Below are 19,603 nucleotides of genomic sequence, written 5' to 3'. Positions count from 1 at the left end.
TCCTATTGGCCACCTGGCCAACGACCCTACCTAGGTATTATCCAATTTCTTTCGAAGGATGAGTAAAAATCAACTTTCCGCCATATCTAGGTATATAGCTAGAGGTCACATATACTAGTACTTCAAGTTTCATGAATCATATTCTACTAGTAGTATTCTTATTGAGAGCAACTCGCATTATTATGGCTTCTTCTCTCAATTCAATAGACAGGCATTATTCTTGATCTGACCGCGATCCCTGGGCTGTGAAAACCCTCGGATTTCGAAACAAAGGATCGCTCCATTGAATAACTGCCTAGTGAAAAATGGGAATCGCACGCTGGCTGTCTGCGTGAGCAGACGGGTCGATCGCAGGGAACAAAACCACTACACCCGTAGGGTGCTTGAACTGATCAAGGAGTAGTATTCACCAGGCAGATAGGCTTGTTCCTAGTACTGAACTAATAAAGCTTCATCTCATGGTGGATCAGATAGCGGCTACTGTACGAAGCAGGGGTTGATTCATGAATAGGAAATATCGGTTAATTCTCAAAAGTAGAACTGCGCGCGCTACATATCTCACCATCAGAATGGACATCTTGTTGTGGACATCTTGTTACTGAGGCACCACGTCACGGGATCTCTGCTTGTTGAAGAGCGAGAATCCCCATTACACTAGGTACCTACAAGGTACTAGTAGTGATATGTTTAGTTTAAACGTTCAAGTTGGAAGTTGGGCCTGTCGGGCATGTTTGGATCTACACTACGAAATCCAGGGCTCATAACACAATACAGTACAATGGAAGCTGAGTTTGTGATACTTCAAAGGTCTGGCTCGCTGTGCACTTAGACATGTCGTCAAACCATTAGGTAGGCGTTAGTGCCTCTTCGTGTTCTTAATTGCCACGAGAATGTATACTTCTATCGAAATTTCCAACATTTGTATTTGTATTGATGTTTACGGTTAATCGCACACATGGTTTCCAACTTGAAGGCTGGGACAGCTAATAAATACATCACAGTACAGGTTCAAGTTCAAGTTGTTGACATAATTCCAAACATGCCTACGTCTACCCTGGGCCATGGTGGTACTTATAAACCAGTATTGGCCATTATTTACGGTGAAGGGATACTAACTTGAACTTATAATGCCTTGGAATCCTACATTTTGGCCCAGTACTAAGGTTTAAATAGCAGTTAGCTAAATGATACAATTACTAGAACTGGCCCCATCCTTGGTACTATTATTTCGCAGGGGTGAATAGGAATTGCGAACACGACGGCCAAAAATTCTGAATTCTCTGCCGAGGTCCCTGGTCCCATTTAGCCTACCCTAGGGAGGTACATAGCGATAGACTCTACTAGTACTCCGGTAATGTGGGTTGATGACTACTATATGCATCTCGCGTCAGGTTTTTGATACAGAAGCATCCTGTAGGACGCTACTGTCTGGAAGGAGCCGGATGGCTAGGCAATATGAAGGTGTCCATGAAGAACTATGGAAGAGCTAGCTAAGAATATGGGCGAGTCACCTGACTCTCCCCACACATCCTGGCTAATAACAAATACCGTTGGTTCCCGTCAACTACAAGCAAAGAAGTGTCCTGTCTTCTCATTCCAGGGTTATCACTACTGCCATAGGCTCCTCCGCCCGTGCAACTATACCATCTACCTATATACACTTAGTCTAGTGGCTGCGGTGGTATTTGTTGTATTATGCTTCTTGGCCACTGCATTCCACTTCTGTTAGCGGATTTAAAACCACGCCAAGTGGTTGAACTCACTTTTTGCTTGAGGCATGTGAAAAGACACATCATCCATTTTTGTACATTCACTCCTTCTGGGATGTAGTTAACCGATATCTAGTTCAACTCCTAGGATACAGATCTCGTCCTAATTCTGTTTTCATCCAACATCGACTACCATTTGCTAGTATGCGCCTCAGACAGCGCTGGAGTCTTAGTACTGCCTGTTTACTCTCACTCTCTACTAGTCCTACTAATAGCACACAGTTTCAATATATTTGGTTCTTGAAAAATCGATCACTTTTATACGAGGTCAACACATCAGGTAACCAGGTATGTAGCTGTTCAGTAGATGACAAACCTTGAAAGCATTATTTCGGGCAGATAACGTTCTCCAGGGCTCTCTTTATCCTCCAGGGTCTGGAGCAGGGTCTGGAGGCGGTGTTATAGCCAGTGCATGCGCCAACCTTCTTATGGTAGGACAATGCCACATCATCTTTGCGGGTCTGTGAATTCAGCTTTTCTTCTTTGGTACTTTCCTTGTCACCTCGATCTGCTACCACTTTAAGATCACTCCATTCTATACCCAAGAGGCCCTCGATTCAATCAAAAACGCGGGAATATTCCGTCGGCAAGGACTGGCGGGTCTATTGTTAGTGTCCAGGGTCTTGATCCTGATTCGATCTATTAAAGTGTATCAGGCGCATCATCGAGCTCCAAAGATTCCAAGATTGTTCAAGGCAACAGTGGCATGTCATCATTGAAGAGGTAAGCTCAAGTTATTTGAGTCCAGAGCTTCAACCTGCGAGTGGTAATGCCGTCTTGGAGGTTTCCTGGCTAACCTTGAAACGTGAACTTAAAATGTGCCTTGATATTTATAGTTTCATAGTTAATACCTAGTTAGTGCCGAGGTAGGTAATGGATCGCACTTTACCTAATATTACGGTTATAGCAATAGCTGTTCTTCTAATTTCGTTCTTCAAAATGAACCTTGGAAGTAGATAGCAGACACTACTCGAATAAGTGAGCCGGGGGTAGAACTTATTTTCAAGTATAACGCCCAATGTATGGATGTCCGTAGATCATATGGTTACCTACAACTGGATTAATGAGTACCCCATACTAATTGCACGCGACTCCCCCAGTCAATGTTCTAACATAATGTACAGCGTGATGGGACCAAAAGGGTATTGATTTCCAGGGGCGGCCTAATCAATTATTTTCTAGTAATACGAAAGTCACTCTAGTAATACGAAAGTCACTGTGTAGCTTTGCCGAATAATTTATGAAGTTCATGGATACCTATCTCTTGTTGATAAAATTCATATCTTGGACTTAGGAATTTCCAGGTATATGAGAAATATTATAAATGATACTACCTAGTGTAGTGGGGATTTCGATCTCAACATCGGAGTCAGGTGACTGGGGCCTTAGCAACAAGGCTGCAATTTAGTTTCGAGGAAATAAGTAGCGTTCGTTCCCTAGTATCAATATCAACATGCATGTTCCCTTTTTCGAAATGTTCTACTGAGGCTGCTGAGGTTGCGGTATCGATATACTGCCCATGAGAGGTTCTGTCATTCGTTCGATTGTTCCTCTATAGCGTCACGCTCCGTCTACTACTCTCCTGCACTCTGCGAGTGTGGTGGTTTTGTCCCCTTGTGATCGACCCGTCTGCTTGACAGACAGCCAGCGAGCATTTCCATCTTTCACTAAGTACTTTCCAAGTTTAGATATTGAGCTGTGATTTATTGACTTACCTATTGTGTTTGAGCCCTGGTGGCTCGCATGTAAAAAGCGTGAGTATTACTTTGTTCCCTGACTAACCTCTTTTTTCAACCCACTCAAATCTGTGGGATCTACTAACCTCAAGGTTTTACGGTATATTTTCAATTTCCTTTGCAGTCTATGTTACGTTGCAATATGGTAGTTAAAAGAATCAAACAAAAACATGGACTTTTAGAAAAATTTACATTCCCCTAGGTAAAGATCCAAAGTTGTTGATAGGTACCGTATCTCAAGGGTGGGTGGAAGCATGGGTCATCCGAGTCCAGTCTCACGTAGATAGTGCCTCCGATCCATAATCCCAAAAACTGCAGGACAAGATAAATCCATGGATCTCAACTTGAACGAGGCGAACAAATCAAAGACTCAACGGTCAACTAGCCATACTGGTGATCACCACTCAAGTTTTGACATCCAGATGAAGCCGTCATGAGTTGATTTGGTACCGACGGGTCCGTACAATTGATTCCGTAAGTTAAACAAGCCCCGCCATGCATTTCCCAAGAATATATTGGTAGCAGCATAATATTTTTGCAAGCCTCGACGGCGTTGACGCCACCTTCCCTAAAGAATTTGCAATACACTCCACTACCTGTATAATCGGACTCAATGCCACCAATCAAGTTGAGACACTTTTTCGGGTCTTCAGCGTTATTTCCTTCCACTAAATATTAGTCTCCCTTGCAATCATTTTTGTTGTACAGCCTTATATAACATGAGGTGTCTTCTCTCTTCGCATTTTTGATTCTGGGGTTTTTTCAATACCATATTCTTTGACGCTATTTCCACTCTCAAGGGGGCTAATGAAACCTCTCAGATCTAGGCTTTGAGATGATGGTGTTTTTTTGCGGTCTTGGGGGACAGCTTCAGTCAAGAAGACGAGCAGAAGCCTGCATAAGACGGGATTGAGAATGTTCTTGAACCTCATTTCTTTGAAATTATAGCAGATCTTGAGCCAGTTAGGTTTGCTCCATGTCGGTGAACACTTTCTATTATGTATCTAGGGCGTCACTACTCAGGAGCTTCGTGGCCCCGGGGCCCGGTTAATCAAAGGAGTAATGTCCTCCTTGAAGTTTGAAATCGAAACACGACAGGGGGTGGAGCCTGGAATATCTCCTGTGGTTTTCATTATGTTCTGTAACATGGCGCTCTATCTTTGTGAAGAAGTATGCTTAGACAAGAATAGATCCGAATTCTGTCAAGGCATCTTGTAGAAAATAGAATCTACGTGTCTTCATCAGGGACCGAAAACTCCCCTCCTCTGGACTCTTTCCAAGATTTCAAATTTGAAGATCCATGGATAACTCCCGGTACGCGTATGGGCAATGAGAGCGAAAACGTATCTTCCAACGTGAGGTTTCTCGACCTTTCGCTTGCTTTGAACGCCCTGGTACATACAATGAATCAAGTTGACACAATGATTCCGCAGCTGGCGATGGGAATTTTTACTGGTAAAACGTTAGCCTCCTCTAACTGCGGCTCTGAAACATTACTATGACCTCCTGATCACCATGAAATAAAAGGATCATTTTCAAAGAGGATCAGATTCCATGCTTTGTGCTGTTCGGTCCCGATGGCGGTTGAGTATCTCACCCAACCAAAAAAGCCATTGGCTAACTTATGAAGGTTTTCAGTAGCTCATTACGTTATGATGCATAGATCTACCAGGCATTGAGCAAGATAAGCTATTCCGGTTCCGCTTGTATAGGAAGTTGGCTCGACGCCATTATTTTTCACTAAATCCGAGCATATCAAACTATAGGACCGTCAATGCAAATGCGCAAGGCGATAATCCGAGATACTTTTGTCTCTTTTGAGTACTTCGAACGATTTTCTTTTCCTTTGAATGCAGTATTGCTAGTAGGCGAGTGAGTCCACGATGACTTGTTTATAAATCTAATTTGCACATGTTAAATGCGGGTTGTAGATTATGAGGGTTACCTTGAATCTTATTCACAGGAAGGGAGCGACCGAAATTCGAAAACTGGTGGATGGAAACAGGGACTCGGATTGGAAGTGAATATAAACAAGGCATGGAATGACGCCTATAGATCTGTAGCACATGCGACTTAAGACTCTTTATCATCCAGCACTGGCAAAGCTAGATTGATCCGAGAATTACTATATTTTCGTGATGACAAAAGGAGTGAATTGCGTGCATGGACCTTGTTCATATTTTCCCAGGCTTTATGACGCATCTATCTGATATATTCCGAGTCCTTCGCTTGCTAAACTTGTTTTTTTTAATTAGGCCGTAGGGTTTCATGAAGCAGTTAATTGCCAATATCCTAGCATGTCCCATTGTCGATATAGTCCGTTTCATTGTCTTGGGAGTCTTTCGGTCCACTTCCAAAGGCTTATCCAAGCGGGGCCTAAGGGAATGCCATGCAAGATGACCAGTTTCAACTCACTACTTCTATTTATTAGGGTCCCTTTTGTAATGTCGAATACCCGCGTTCTAAGGTTATTGATTCCGATTGATCTATTTCAATTCATCTTGAGCTATAATTCGTTCTGTTGGCATTGGGCGCATTAATCGTATACAATGTGACTATTCCTAGTTCCCAATTTCTATCACAGTCCATGGCGCTTGTCCAAACTCATTTGCAAATAAAGCTGGCCCGTCTTCCTGTCGCCTGGAAGTGCATTGAAGCTTGTGTTATTCAATGAGTGTCTCAGTATACTTCTAGGGTGGCACATAATTGAAAAAACAGCCTGGGAAGCGACTAGAAAGCAGGCATTCCTTTGGCTTGATTAACTCAATTAAATAGTCTGGCATTACTCCAGGGCTCAAAATAATTCATCGAAATTATGATTGACATACAGGGGAGACTAACTATTCGGAAATTTTGATTTTTCTCAAACGAGATTAGATTCTTGGGTGTTTCGGCCGTCGGATGACAGAGCTCAGGACTAATGGATGATCTCAATAAAATAAGTAGGATAACTCACCCCCTGGTAGCGTGGCATGGAATGAAGTCATTATGGGGTATGTTGGGACTACAGCGACGTTGCAATTCTGCCAGCAGTTTGGCTACCTAGCAGACGGGAACAGAAAAGGAAACCAGAATGGTCCTGGTACTGGATCTTAAGGGTTCAGACTTCCGTCTTAGAGGCCGGTGCTGCTGCTTCCTTATCCACGGACCCCAATCTTTCTTCGTGCAGTGCTGCCAATTTCTCCGACTGGATAGCACCTGTCTCGAGCTGTCGAACGTGTTGGAATTCGACCTTGGTCTTCCAAGCCTTCAGTCCCGGGGTATTGAACATAGTATCCACATCCTCAAGAGTTTTGCCCGCCGTTTCAGGAAAGGCGAAGAATACATGAACGGTCATCGCAAAGCAGAAGACTCCAAAAACAAGGTATACCTTCCATTTGATGTTCTCAAAGGCGGGTGGTACAAAGTACGATAAGGCGAAGTTGAATATCCAATTAGACGCAGTCGAAACCGCCACGGCTTTACCACGTAGTCTCAAGGGGTAAAGCTCTGGTGGGTAGATCCAACTCACGGGGCCCCATGTAGGTGCAAAGCTTGCAACAAACAGATAGGTACAGGCGATTACACCTTTCGCGGCACCCGGCGCATCGGATAAATCCCATGATTGCTCAGCTGTGTTGTTCAAGCCACCAGGAGGGGCTGGTTTGCCATATGAAGCCATAATACCGGCATTTGCAAACATCCAAGTCATCATCAAAGTTGACCCAATGAGGAGGGGAACCCGACGACCCCATCTATCGATGAATACGAGAGCGAAGATAGTCATAACGACATTTATAACGTATTGGATAGAGGAGGCAACCAAGTTGGCATTTCCTGACAGACCGGCCATGCCGAACACATATCTTGAATATGTATTAGCACACACAGCACTCTGTACCTCTGGAAGTAGATAATTGAAATCGGTTGTGGTTAGACTTACGTGATATAGAGCATCATGACGTTCATGCCAGTCAGCTGAGACCAGATTTGAGTGAACATGCCGATGTGAGTGCGATAAATCATGTTCGGTTTGAAGAGATCCAAATAGGATGCATCGGCATTCTGACGCTCAAACTCCACCATGTCGCGGATCTCCTGAAGTTCAGTTTGAACGAAAGCGTCATTGTGGTCGCCCTTGGCGTGAACCAAAGCAAGCACGTTATGGGCCTCTTCCCAACGGTCATGCTTTGCCAGCCAGCGGGGAGACTCGGGCATGATGAAAACCATGAAGAAGAGGAACACAGCAGGGATCATCTGTAATCCCCAAGGTAGACGCCAGGCAGAGGGACCATCAAGGAAGCTACTCCCATAGGAGATATAAAACATGATCAGGATGCCCCATGTGATGGCCCATTGTTGAGCACCCACGACAGTACCTCGCTTGCTGGGCTGTGCCAGCTCGGCGACATATACCGGAACCTGGGCACTCAGAATACCGACAGATAGGCCGTTGATGAAGCGACCAACGACAAGCTGGGCAATGCTGAAGGAGGAGCAGGAGATGGCAGAGCCAATACACCAGATGACTGAACCGACTTGGATAGAAGTCTTTCGACCGAGCCAGTCTGTCAGAATTCCGGAAATCAGAGCACCAATAAATGACCCGCCAGGCATAGCGGCAGAAATGCCGCCTTGGGTGCTCGAGGTAGGGCCACCGCATTCGTTCTTGTCATTGACACCAGTCTGGTTGAAAAAGCATCTGTACTGCTGTGTGCCAAGACTGGATAAATTGGAATGGATTAGAGGAAAATCTTGGAGAGGTACAAGGGTAAATGGGCAAAAGTATCAAAACGTACATGGCTGACATCGAAGCGATATCGAAACCAAACAGTGCACCGCCGATGACGGCCACCGTGGTGATGACGTAGATGTTTCCGATCGTATAACCCATTGTGAGGGTCTAAAGCCCTAAAGCTAGAGGGTAAAATTCTTCAAGGAGAGGGCAATTAGCTTGAGAAGAATAAAAAAAAACTCAGAGCCCAGCAGGGGAGAACATGGGTTGAAGTATACAACGGAACAATGTCTCCATCAAGCACGGGGCCTACTAATCAAAGAAAATCGGAAAAAGAAACATAAAACCTGGAAAAGGATCATCGAATCAAAATTCGCACCCGGGCCAACTCTTTAGAACCAGTCTAACCCAAGGCAGTAAACGCAAGCCAAAGCGCTTTTGAAAATGCGGGGGCGCCCAGGGCACGACGATATGGTTGGATAGATCAATGCACCAGCACAGCACTCTGACTGGATTAAGAAAGAGAAAAATAACTATGACACGCTGACTAGAAATATCAAAGTTACTCCTGTGTAAATCTGTCTTCTGGTATCAACGGTTGGACGACTCGCCCATACTTCCCCGGAATCCCGCATCTATCCAGGGTCTCGCGGTCACTGTCACGCTCGTCTTCTTTCAATCCCCGAAACTTTTATTGCCGAGTCTTACTGATGCTGTTTGGATGCATGTCCAATCATCCTTGTTTATTGCCCCGCTTGGACCCATAATCGTATGCAACTTCGAGGGTCGACTGTCAGCGCCACATGGTTTCATCGCGTTACTCTCCCTGGACATTTGACCGTTCGGGGACCGGCCTTTAGGGGAATTTCTGGACCATACGGATTGTACTTGGCCGTGAGAAATGACAGGCAAATTAAAGAGAACGAACTCGTTCCACAATTCACGCGACTCATTTTCCAAGATTTCTGCTGCAGCCTTCCATGGCATGGGCCCGGGCCAGTCAGCCCCTCAGTCTATTCTCATTGGCGCCATCTAAAGCACCCTGGCAAACAGCTTCTTGGCCAGCATCTCGGGGGTTCCGGAATGATGGATGCGCTCTCCGTACGTAGTGAACTTTCTTTCCTCCCACAGCTGCCTCACTCGTTTCTGGCCTGCCGCTGCTGCCTCTTCCCCTATTTGTATATGATCTGCAGCCACAAAGCCCCTTCAAAGCCAAGTTGTCCAGCCACCAAGCCACCAATGATCGTGGCGGATTGTTGTTGTTCGATGCAAAAATATGAAAAGGTGTCAATCCTACGGAGTACGGAGTAAATGCACACACAGTATGGCCCCTTTTCTCCGGGCATAGTCTATGACCGCAAAAAATCGCCTCAGTGCGCCTAGATTAAACAAGACTTTCTTTTCGTTTGTTGCCCTCATCGACTTGATCTGCACAAGTCTTGTTGCTATATCTGTATTGGCTGCCTACCCGCCGGCACATCTTGCGCGATTTTTAATATACTCTGAGACTTTCCAGCTCTTGCTTATGGCCTGACAAGGAAGTCAGATGATGATGATAACGAGTCATTCGCTTGGTACAAAGAAATGCCAACTCTTCTTAAGCCCCGTCTTGTCAGGCAAGACACGGTGGAGTCACTCTACGGAGTACCCGCAAGCCCCCTCGAACTCAAGGAGCGGGTGGGCGTACTTGGCTTAACTCATCCGACACCCTAGTTGCATGGCGCGAAGCCACACCATCACTCCCTGCTAAGTCCTGATGGGCATCCCCATCTCCTTTGGAACTAGGAATGGCGATCGATGGAGGGTCCAAGCTCCTCGCGGTTTTCCAATAAACATCCCTCCGGCCCGAAATTGATCTGACCAATGCTAGAGATACCCTCTCTCGCTTTCATTGCATTATTTCTCGGCAATACTGTACTTCTTACAACTAGCGCTGTATACTCAAGTGTAGTAGCTATTGGAAATGAATGTAATTAAAGAGAGTCTGAAAGGAAATACTATAAGAATGCCTTGGCATGTAATATCGGGAGCCACCACATTCTGATATTTCATTATTTCTCTCTAGTCACTTGGGCACCTGGACTCGTCAATAATACAAGTACACATCTCAGAATAAACATCTTCAACCTCCAGGCCCTCTCTAAAAACTTCCCTAATTCTTGATGGATGAACATTGAGATTTCAAGGGGTCAGGTGATCAATTGTGGCATTCTCGCCGGTTATCTCTTTCTCCTCTGCCAAACACTCTCTCTTACTGGCTAAGTCTCACTGGCACATCCCCTCCAGGGCTCCGAGTCCTCTTTACACTTGAGCATGCTTTGTGCCCTTGATCGATAACCTTCAGCTCATCACCCTGCTACCAACGTCGAAGTTATGGGCGATCCAACTAACCTCCTGCCGCTAGATCCTGCCAAATACCCCCCCCCCCCCCTTATTCCAAACGCGATTTCCTTCGTCATAATCACAGAGCAAACTCCACAATATGAAACCTCCTATTCAACCCGACTAGATTGAAGTTCAAAGACTCCTCAAGGCACAACCAGGAAATTTTCCTCCGGTGCTGATTGGCTACTTCAACTGAAAATCCACCACTTTTCAACTGGGCCCGACCGCGGAGGACTCAGAGAAGAAGTTCTTCGCGATCTCCCTTCCAGCTAGTCTCATCAACAATAAGCCTTCCCTTATCCTGCATAATGGGCCAACCGAACAAGATGCAACCCTTCCCAAATCCCGTCGCGGCAAAAAATGGGGTCGCCACAGACCGATGGACATAAACCGCTATTACCATTCGGCTAACAGTCCCCCTGCGGAGTCCCTTGTCAAATGATTCCTTCCTCCGCCAGCCGAGTCTGTGCGGCATTCACATTCGAGATTGACATTGATGGCAAAGGTATCGCCCGCCAGCGCTTCGAGTGGCGGAGCAGCCACGGCATTGGAAGTTAAGCAACTGGCCATCGGTCATTCCTATGGTTCAAAGTTGGCGTGGCTGTCGGGTCCGACCATAGGTCCAAGTGGCCGGAGAAAAGAGCGCGATCTCGACATTTCCAGTGATCGGCTAGACATTTTAGAAGTCATCGCTCGTAATGCCTCGATAAGCATGACCAAGGACTTCAGACTTGACTACTAAGCACTTGGTTAGCCAGGACGCTAAGCAATGATTGGAAAATGATGACTCTGGCCTCGGCCCTGCAATTGTGGTTACTGGATGTACTGGGCGTATCAATCTCAGGAATCACTCCCACAATCAATACTGCCTTTTCTTATTAAGAGCAAGACCTTGTATATGCGCTAAATTAACCCTGACATCTGGGCAGTTATACGCTGTATTTATTACAGACAATGCATACTATAGACAAGCTATTCATTTCCAATGAAGCATTCAAGTTATACCACTGGCAACAGACGCAGCACCTACCTAGTAGGATCTAACGTTCATAGTGTGGCTTGAAGCTATTAACCTAGGTACTAGTAGGAATATATCATCTCATGCCCAGGTGGAGCATCCCGAGGTCGCCACCAAGGAGCCGGTGACTTTATCTGAGCCCCGGCTGTGGGGAGGCCGGGGTCACCACGAAGCCAGCGGATATTTGATCATCCATCTGCATAATATTTAGGAAATCCATCGTGCAAGTCTCAAAAACTGCATTCATTCTACTAGATTGAACTTTTATCTACTCACTTTCGTCATGACGATACAATGGCCCCCATCAAAGAGAAATCAACTCGGCATCGCCACTTTATCTCTTGGTAACTGGAGAAGCCATCCTCTTGAGCCTAGACTCAGAGCCGCCGCCGAAGCTGGCTACGAGTGGATAGATCTTTTTGACGAATGCTGGGCGGCTTACTTGGAGGAGAATGACCTACCAGGGGACCAGTTATGGGAGCCGACTCCTCGCAATCTAGAAATCGCCCGGAAACTCGGTGAACTCGTCAGGTCACTGGGAATGCGTATTGCTTGTACCCAACCGCTTCGCCAGATCGAGGGCATCAAAGACCCCACGGAGCGTCGCGCAACCCTTGATCTAGTCGCCAAACGATTCCCTTTTATGCGGGCGTTTGATACTGATCTGGTCTTCATGTGTGCAAATATCCGCACTGACAATGGTGTGACTCCAGACCTGAGAACCGTCGCGCGTGACTTGGCTGAGCTCGGCGACATGGCGGCGGCATATGCACAGGCAGATGGCGGCCGAATGCTAAAGATTGGATACGAAGGGCTATCTTGGGCAACAAGAAATACTTGGTCATCTTCATGGGAAGCGGTTCGATTTGCCAATCGTCCAAATGTGGGCTTGATTCTGGATGCCTTCAACATTCTGGCCGTTGAGTTTGCAGACCCCTATAACCCAGCAGGGCATGGACGTATCTTTCCAACTCTAAAAGAGTCCCTTCAAATTCTCATGAACTCGCTTATATCGCTCACGGCCACTGTGCCCGGTGACCGAATCTTCTTCTTCCAATGTGGCGATGCAGAGTTGATGAACCCGACAACATTTTCTCCACCTTCAGATCCAAAAACCCCACTACTTCTTCCATGGTCAAGAAGCCATCGCCTCTATCCTCTAGAACAATCAAGAGGTGGCTATATGCCAGTCGAGCTTGTCACGGCCGCTGTGCTGGCAACCGGCTACGAGGGAGCGATATCGCTGGAGGTTTTCAATACATCTTTGAACGAGCCAAGTCGTGACGTTCCACCAATCCATGCCACAAGGGGCATGAACGGATTACAGAATCTTGTTGAAATTTCAAGGAGACTCCCTCCATTCTGGGAAACCAAGTCGCATGCTCGGGAAGCTTTAGGTCTTGTCGCCCAGAGACTACAGAATGGCAGGCATCGTCTTTAAATATCTCCTGAATCTTCTTGCAGTCAGGTAATTCCATCACTTCAAGTCGGCCACTAGCCTGTACTGAAATATCGTCGCTCCAAAATAGACGCCATCATTGTACAACGGTATCTGAAAAAGTCGCCAACTTCGCAAGGTTTCATTTAAATCATTACGGGGCTAATGAGGCTATGTGTGTAAATAAATTCGAGAGTGAATTGACCAGAAATGTAATAGTTATTTCTAACTGTCAAGGTCCCCGTTTTGATATCAAATATCCCTTAAAGCTAGTCAGTTGAGTGGTTTGCGGGGGTTTTTTCCTTCAATTTTAATTTTCGGATATCCAACATCTATCAAGTCGACCTCGGGAAATGCACCCCGAGAACCCAGAATACTACTATTATGCATGGTAGAGGTGCAGGTACAAAGGCTCAATATATTGGCAACTTACGCATCATTCTTGACCGTGACTATATCTATCTATTTCTCTGCGATAAGAACACCGCGATACCGCATTTTGCCGTCTTCTAAGGTCTTTAAGCTATCCGTCACGCCTTTCAAAGTCATCGGAAAGGTCATCTTCACTGGTTTAATGCCATGAATAGCAGCAAACTCAAGCATATCGCGATGAACTTGTCGCGCGGAGACGATGCCACCTTGAACGCGAAGACCATTCACCAGCAACGGCATGTAGGGTATCTTGAGATCACCCGCGTCCACTGAAAGCGGGGAAATGACACCGTTGGGGGCCATAATATTGAGGTAAAGTTTCCAATCCGGCTGGCTACTCGTGGTGACGATCAGATTATCGATGGGCTTCTGAAGCTTTAACTCCTTCACTCCCTTGGTGGCTAGGAACTCGGTTGCCCCCAATTCAATCGCCTCTTGCTTCTTGCTATCGGTACCTGAGAAGACGATGACTTGACAACCCATCTTCGCTGCAAACTGGATAGCCAAATGGCCTAATCCACCCACACCCACGATTCCCACGCGCGCGGTCGGACGCACCTGAGCGACGTGAAGTGCATTCCACACCGTCGACCCGCCGCACATCAAGGGACCGGCGTCCTCATTGGAGACTCTGTCGGGGATTTGGAACAAGAAGGCCTCGCGCCAAACTGCATGGCTAGCAAATGACCCCTGGTCAAGGTCGGCCATGGCATACATCTTGCGCTCGGCGCAGAGAGTCTCCCAACCAGTCAAGCACTCTCGACAGTGGCCGCAGCAGTCGTGTTCATATCCCCAGCCCACCCGATCACCCTTCTTCAGCACCTTCACGTCCGGGCCAGTCTCCTCAACCACTCCGGCTCCTTCGTGACCCAGCGCCATATCTGAGTTCCGATAATGAACATCGGTAAAGCAAACACCTGAATGGGTGACTCGAACAAGAACGTCGTCTCGTTTCAGGTCGTCGCGACGGGTCGTCTCCTGACGAATTGACCCATCTTTCCCCCCTTTGAACACAGTGAACTCGATCGGCATAGTGCAAGTTGCAAATAGTCGATAAGAATGCAGGTACCCAGGCGTGTCAGAGGTCCGGAAACTTGAAAGAACGTTTGAAGTGGAATTTCCAGACGGAAGTTGTAGTAATATACATTATTTAACAATTATTCTACACGTCACTGTGGATTAGATCCAGTACCTAGGTAAGATTCGATTGGCAGCGTTGTTCAAGTTCCAGTTAGTCGCCTACTAGTATTCTGCAAACGAACATCCATCGCGACGAAACCGGCTGGACCACCGATGTCATCTTCCCCGGCTTTTGCTACTACAGGCATGAAAATCGGGTCTGGGAGTAAAGCTTTTCAGCTTGTGTGAGACTCTAACCGCTCAGAAGCAGGACTCGGTTATTTTCTTTGGCCTATCTGAATGGTGAGGTCATTCATCTCAGACAGTTACGACACGCCAACCAACTCGACGCGACCCACCTCAAACTCATCATCCATGGATATCAATTGAAGGTACGATTTCTTCTGGTTTGATATGGAACTTTAAATTGGAGTGTCTGATGCTGGTATTGGTGCCTTGAAATAGCATCCTGACCGAGGACTTAGGCTGGCTTACACAGTCATCAGCTAGCTAGGAATGCAAATTGCAGTCACGGTGCTATTTGAATTATTAGCAGGCAGTAAACTTGACTCCATACTAACAGTCTAATCTACGCCTAATCAGTAGTAGATGCAATAACTACAGATAGCACAAATTGAATACACTAGTACTACTAACTGAATCGCGACACAACCTTACAGACTGCGGAGGTGCAGTAGGCCATTGGATGCAAACACCTACCCCGCCAGACCGTGTTATTTCAATAATACCATCAGCCCAAATACTCAACAGCAATATAATAATAATGCTATTCTGCATTTCTAGCCCCTAGCTGAAGGTAGATGTATTGTATTCCATCTCGTCCTTAACCTCATTCGTCCTCGTCCGATCTTCGCCGCCAGAATGATTCTGCCACTATTTCATAGGGCGGTGAGAATGGCGATATCGGCCAGCCCCCATTGGGAAAGTCGCGTAAAAAAAGTCTAATTGTTTTGGGCTTGTCGATTTCGTTTGTTTTACGCGTGGGGAGAAAAAAAAAAATTCCTAGAATTGATTCAAATCACGGAGAGCTTGAGAAGTGAGAATGATCCGCATAGATGGCGTGAGTAGTGCAAGCGAGCGTGCACAGGTCACCGAGAAGGATGCGGCATTGGCTTTGGTCAGTGATGTGGCACAAGAGATTGATCCGGTGATTGCTAAACGAGTGCTGCGGAAAATTGATCTCTATTTTATGCCTGCTATGCTGATAGGTAGGCGATCAGTCATTACAATTGCGTTTGATGGGTTCTTTACTGACAGGCGATTTTTGATCAGGGTATGGCATGGTTTACTATGACAAGGTGCGGCGAACCCAAACGAGGAATTCGAGATTCCGGGGCGATTTGTTGATATCATCCGCAGGCTATTTTAGGTAGTGCTTCTCTTTTCGGAATGACCACGGACCTGAAGCTGTCAGTGGTCGACAATTCAACAACACCTCCGTCGGTAGACACATCGCGTCTCAGCTGGGCCACTTCCATCTTCTATTTTGGCATGCTGGCAGGCCTTTACCCGATGACTCTCGTCCTTCAACGATTTGACACACGTTGTGTTCTTGGCCCCATCGTACTGATCTGGGCCATTGTTTGTGCAGCCACCGCAGGTGTGACAACTTGGCAGGGGCTCTTTATCCAGCGGTTTTTTCTCGGCAAGTTTCTCTCCAGCCAGTCTTCCTACGGAGCTTTGATACTAACACACAACAGGAGTAATTGAGAGTGTGATTCCAACTGCGTTCATGACCATCGTGAGCAGTTACTATACGCAAAAGGAACAATCTATGAGACAAGCCTGGTGGTTTTCTGGTACTGGTTGGTTTACCATCATTGGCGGTGCCCTGAACTATGGATTTGGCCAAATTTCATCGGGATCTTTAGCCAAATGGCAGTACATCTACATCCTTGCGGGTGGCTTGACCTTCATATTCGGCCTCTGGTGCTGCACTATGCCAAATTCCCCAGTATCGGCCTGGTTCCTGACTGCCGAGGAGCGATTTGTCGCCGTGGAGCGCCTTCGAAAAGGGCAGACCGGGGTCCGATGCCAGAAAATCAAGCTGGGCCATGTCAAGGAAGCGTTTACGGATGTAAAGCTGTACTTGATCGCCATCATGATGGCAGCGGCGTTAGTACTTTACGATTTTCCTCAGTGAGGCTCCTTTCTAACGATCTTCAGTTACACCATCAATGGCGCTATCTCCGGTTTCGGACCTTTGATCGTTTCAACCTTTGGATACGATACTTTGGACTCGATTCTCTTCCAATTTCCTGTCGGGGCCGTGTGTGTTATTTTCATTCCCCTGTGTGGCTACATACCGACAGTCATCCCGAATACACGCATTCCAATGCTCATAGCCTGTTGTCTTCCTGTCATTGCTGGATGCATCATGATTTGGAAATCAGAATGGGGGTACCAGCCCACAACTCCAGTTGTCGGCTACGCATTGACAGGATTTTTCGGCCCTGTAGTCAGTCTGGTGATCACTCTTGGCGCTAGCAATGTTGCTGGTGCGACAAAGAAATCAATCATGGCAAGTAGCACCTTCGTTGCATACACCGTTGGAAATATCATTGGACCACAGCTTGTCAAGAGTACCACCAAGGTCCAGCATTACCCCGAGCTGTGGCAAGGCATGATCATCTGGTGAGTTGATTGGGCACCAGTAGATGATAGGATGAAACTCTAACGAAATTGCAGTTACTGTATCACGATTGCTGCGGCGGTTAGCCTATACGTTGTCCTGTGGAAGGAAAATCGGCATCGAGATACATTAGAGTTGGATGAAATTCAGCGTGACAAGATTGCCTTTGATGATCTTACTGACAAACAGAATCCGTTCTTCAGATACGCTCTATAGTGCCCCATACTATGAACTCTCAAGCTTAATTGATATCGATCAATTCCGCCAGATTCGTACACGCCCATCCTTGAACGGTCTCCAATAGCAGCAAACCGCGCCAGTGTCAATAATAAAAGCATTTCGTATAGACTTTTTATTGGCCATTTTAGTGACATTCGGTTAATCAGATAGAATCACAATATACGCGTATTACATTGGCGTGGTAATCGTTGAAACTGAAATAGAGATCAATGCATCGCTTCATCGGACCTTGAACTCAGCCGGCGTGGGGCCATTTCCCACTAGTAATACATGAAGTAGCCTAGAACCTTGGAACAAGTTGCCGAGCGGAATCTTAAGATTCCGGGTTTCACGTACCCCGCAGGGACTATTATAGTCTCCTTCGCCCGACCATAGTCATCTTTAATTTTGTTCATTTCAAAATGGAATGTTCGAAAGAACTCAATCTGGTCAAATTTTCGGATAATGGCCAAACCACCACGCGGGATCCGCGTTTTGAAGTCACCTGGGAAACGACAGATCAACAAAATCCCCGGGCATGGTCGGTCTGGTACAGGAGTTTCATTGTTGCCTCTATGTCCTTTTCAACAACTGTAGTGTATGTCAATCGCCCAATATGAGCTGATGGTCAAATTACTCTCTATGGATCGAATTGACACGTGGATAGAGTCATCTATACGACGATGTACACATCGGGGGTTGAGGGCATGCAAGACGCCTTCAACGTTTCGTCCAAAATTGTTGTGCTTTTGGGGTTGACCACAAATCTCTTTGGCCTGGCGATCGGCTCCGTTGTTCTTTCATCGCTCTCGGAGATCTATGGTCGGAGACCTGTGTACTTGATATCTGTTTTTTTATTCGGTCTCCTGATTTTGCCTGTGGCTCTTGCGAGAAGTATCGAAGCTGTGCTGATCAGCAGATTTTTTGGTGGGTTTTTCGGGGGTGTCATGATCGCGAGCGCACCTGGAAGTGTGACTGATGTGACTGAGGATCAATATCGTGCCCTCGCTTTAAGTTGCTGGAGCCTAGGGACAATGAACGGCCCTGTCCTAGGTATTGATCCCCTTCATACAGACAATTGCGAGCGATTCCTTCTGAGCAACACTAATGAGCATCTTCTGATACAGGTCCAATAATTGGCGGTTTTGTCTTTCAATATCTTGGATGGCGCTGGATAAACTGGCTTGTCCTAATTTGCACGGGTGTATCGTTAGCCTTGATTTTTTGTGTCAAGGAGACATATGCACCTGCTCTTCTGCGAAACAAAGCCAAACAGCTTCGATTGGACTCGGGTGACCAACGCTGGTGGTGTCATCATGATCACCAAGAAACAGGGCTCCGGATGCTCAAGTCTAACCTGATCAGACCTGTTCGTATGATTGTTTCGGAGCCGATCTGGTATTTCCCTTGTCATTCTTTCCCGGCATTCAATAGTGAAGCTTTCTAATGCCACTTTGTAGCGTCTTCTGGAACCTTTATGTTGGAGTCGTCTATGCTGTCCTCTTTCTTTGCTTTGTGGCATATCCTATAGTATTCGAAGATATGCGTGGCTGGAAACCTGGGGTTGCAGGACTTAGCTACTGTGGCATCGGAGCCGGCACAGCGATTTCAGTTATGCTGGAGCCACTGATACGCAAAGTCATCGCGATGCATCCCAATGACCCCAATACTGGCAAGCCAACACCAGAGGCTGCTGTATTCGCAGTCTGCGTCGGTAGTGTACTAATCCCGGCTGGGGAACTTTGGTTTGCGTGGACAGCAAAGCCATCCGTCCATTGGATTTGCCCGATCCTTGCCGGATTGCCTTTCGGTCTTGGGAACGGGTTGACTTTTATATACGCAACCAACTATATTGCTGGAAGCTATACTGTCTATGCTGCTTCGGCACTATCTGGGAATTCCATTATTCGTTATGGACTGGCTGGTGTGCTGCCTCTTGCTGGGTCAAAAATTTATTCCACGCTGGGGCCCAACTGGGCTGGAACAATGTTGGCTCTAATTGAGTGTTCTCTAGTCCCAATCCCCTTTTTCTTCTACAAGTATGGTTATAAAATCAGACTGAGAAGCCCCATGATTGGCCAAAGAGACAAAAACGCTCATTAACGGTACGTCAAATGCTA

The 19,603-nt window shown here is 46.5% G+C and overlaps 5 protein-coding genes across 5 annotated transcripts; 3 read left to right on the top strand and 2 right to left on the bottom strand.

Annotated features, from left to right (window-relative positions):
• Window positions 1-6,605: 6,605 nt before the first annotated feature.
• N7533_003339 (sugar porter family MFS transporter) lies at window positions 6,606-8,378 on the bottom strand (the record flags this gene model as incomplete). Its single annotated transcript, XM_057099989.1, has 3 exons — window positions 6,606-7,350; window positions 7,428-8,207; window positions 8,284-8,378. 3 exons carry the CDS (start codon window positions 8,376-8,378, stop codon window positions 6,606-6,608), a joined length of 1,620 nt encoding a protein of 539 aa, XP_056965125.1.
• Window positions 8,379-11,905: 3,527 nt separating this feature from the next.
• On the top strand, window positions 11,906-13,063 carry N7533_003338 (sugar phosphate isomerase/epimerase family protein; the record flags this gene model as incomplete). Its single annotated transcript, XM_057099988.1, has 1 exon — window positions 11,906-13,063. The coding sequence occupies one exon, from the start codon at window positions 11,906-11,908 to the stop codon at window positions 13,061-13,063; it is 1,158 nt and encodes a 385-aa protein (XP_056965124.1).
• A 459-nt stretch (window positions 13,064-13,522) lies between these two features.
• N7533_003337 (NAD(P)-dependent alcohol dehydrogenase) lies at window positions 13,523-14,524 on the bottom strand (the record flags this gene model as incomplete). The annotated part of the gene is made up of 1 exon (XM_057099987.1): window positions 13,523-14,524. The coding sequence occupies one exon, from the start codon at window positions 14,522-14,524 to the stop codon at window positions 13,523-13,525; it is 1,002 nt and encodes a 333-aa protein (XP_056965123.1).
• A 1,150-nt stretch (window positions 14,525-15,674) lies between these two features.
• N7533_003336 (putative MFS transporter) lies at window positions 15,675-17,480 on the top strand (the record flags this gene model as incomplete). Its single annotated transcript, XM_057099986.1, has 6 exons — window positions 15,675-15,840; window positions 15,905-15,930; window positions 15,992-16,296; window positions 16,382-16,747; window positions 16,799-17,266; window positions 17,321-17,480. The coding sequence occupies 6 exons, from the start codon at window positions 15,675-15,677 to the stop codon at window positions 17,478-17,480; spliced, it is 1,491 nt and encodes a 496-aa protein (XP_056965122.1).
• Window positions 17,481-17,905: 425 nt separating this feature from the next.
• Window positions 17,906-19,586, top strand: N7533_003335 (MFS transporter; the record flags this gene model as incomplete). The annotated part of the gene is made up of 4 exons (XM_057099985.1): window positions 17,906-18,081; window positions 18,151-18,536; window positions 18,611-18,881; window positions 18,944-19,586. The coding sequence occupies 4 exons, from the start codon at window positions 17,906-17,908 to the stop codon at window positions 19,584-19,586; spliced, it is 1,476 nt and encodes a 491-aa protein (XP_056965121.1).
• Window positions 19,587-19,603: the final 17 nt, after the last annotated feature.

This window comes from Penicillium manginii (assembly GCF_028828005.1).
Source record: "Penicillium manginii strain IBT 31320 chromosome Unknown utg000002l:1.0-5564898.0:1.0-5567710.0, whole genome shotgun sequence".
Lineage (NCBI taxonomy): Eukaryota > Fungi > Ascomycota > Eurotiomycetes > Eurotiales > Aspergillaceae > Penicillium > Penicillium manginii.
Note: the sequence above shows the minus strand (reverse complement) of the source record. Positions and strands in the feature narration are given on the sequence as shown.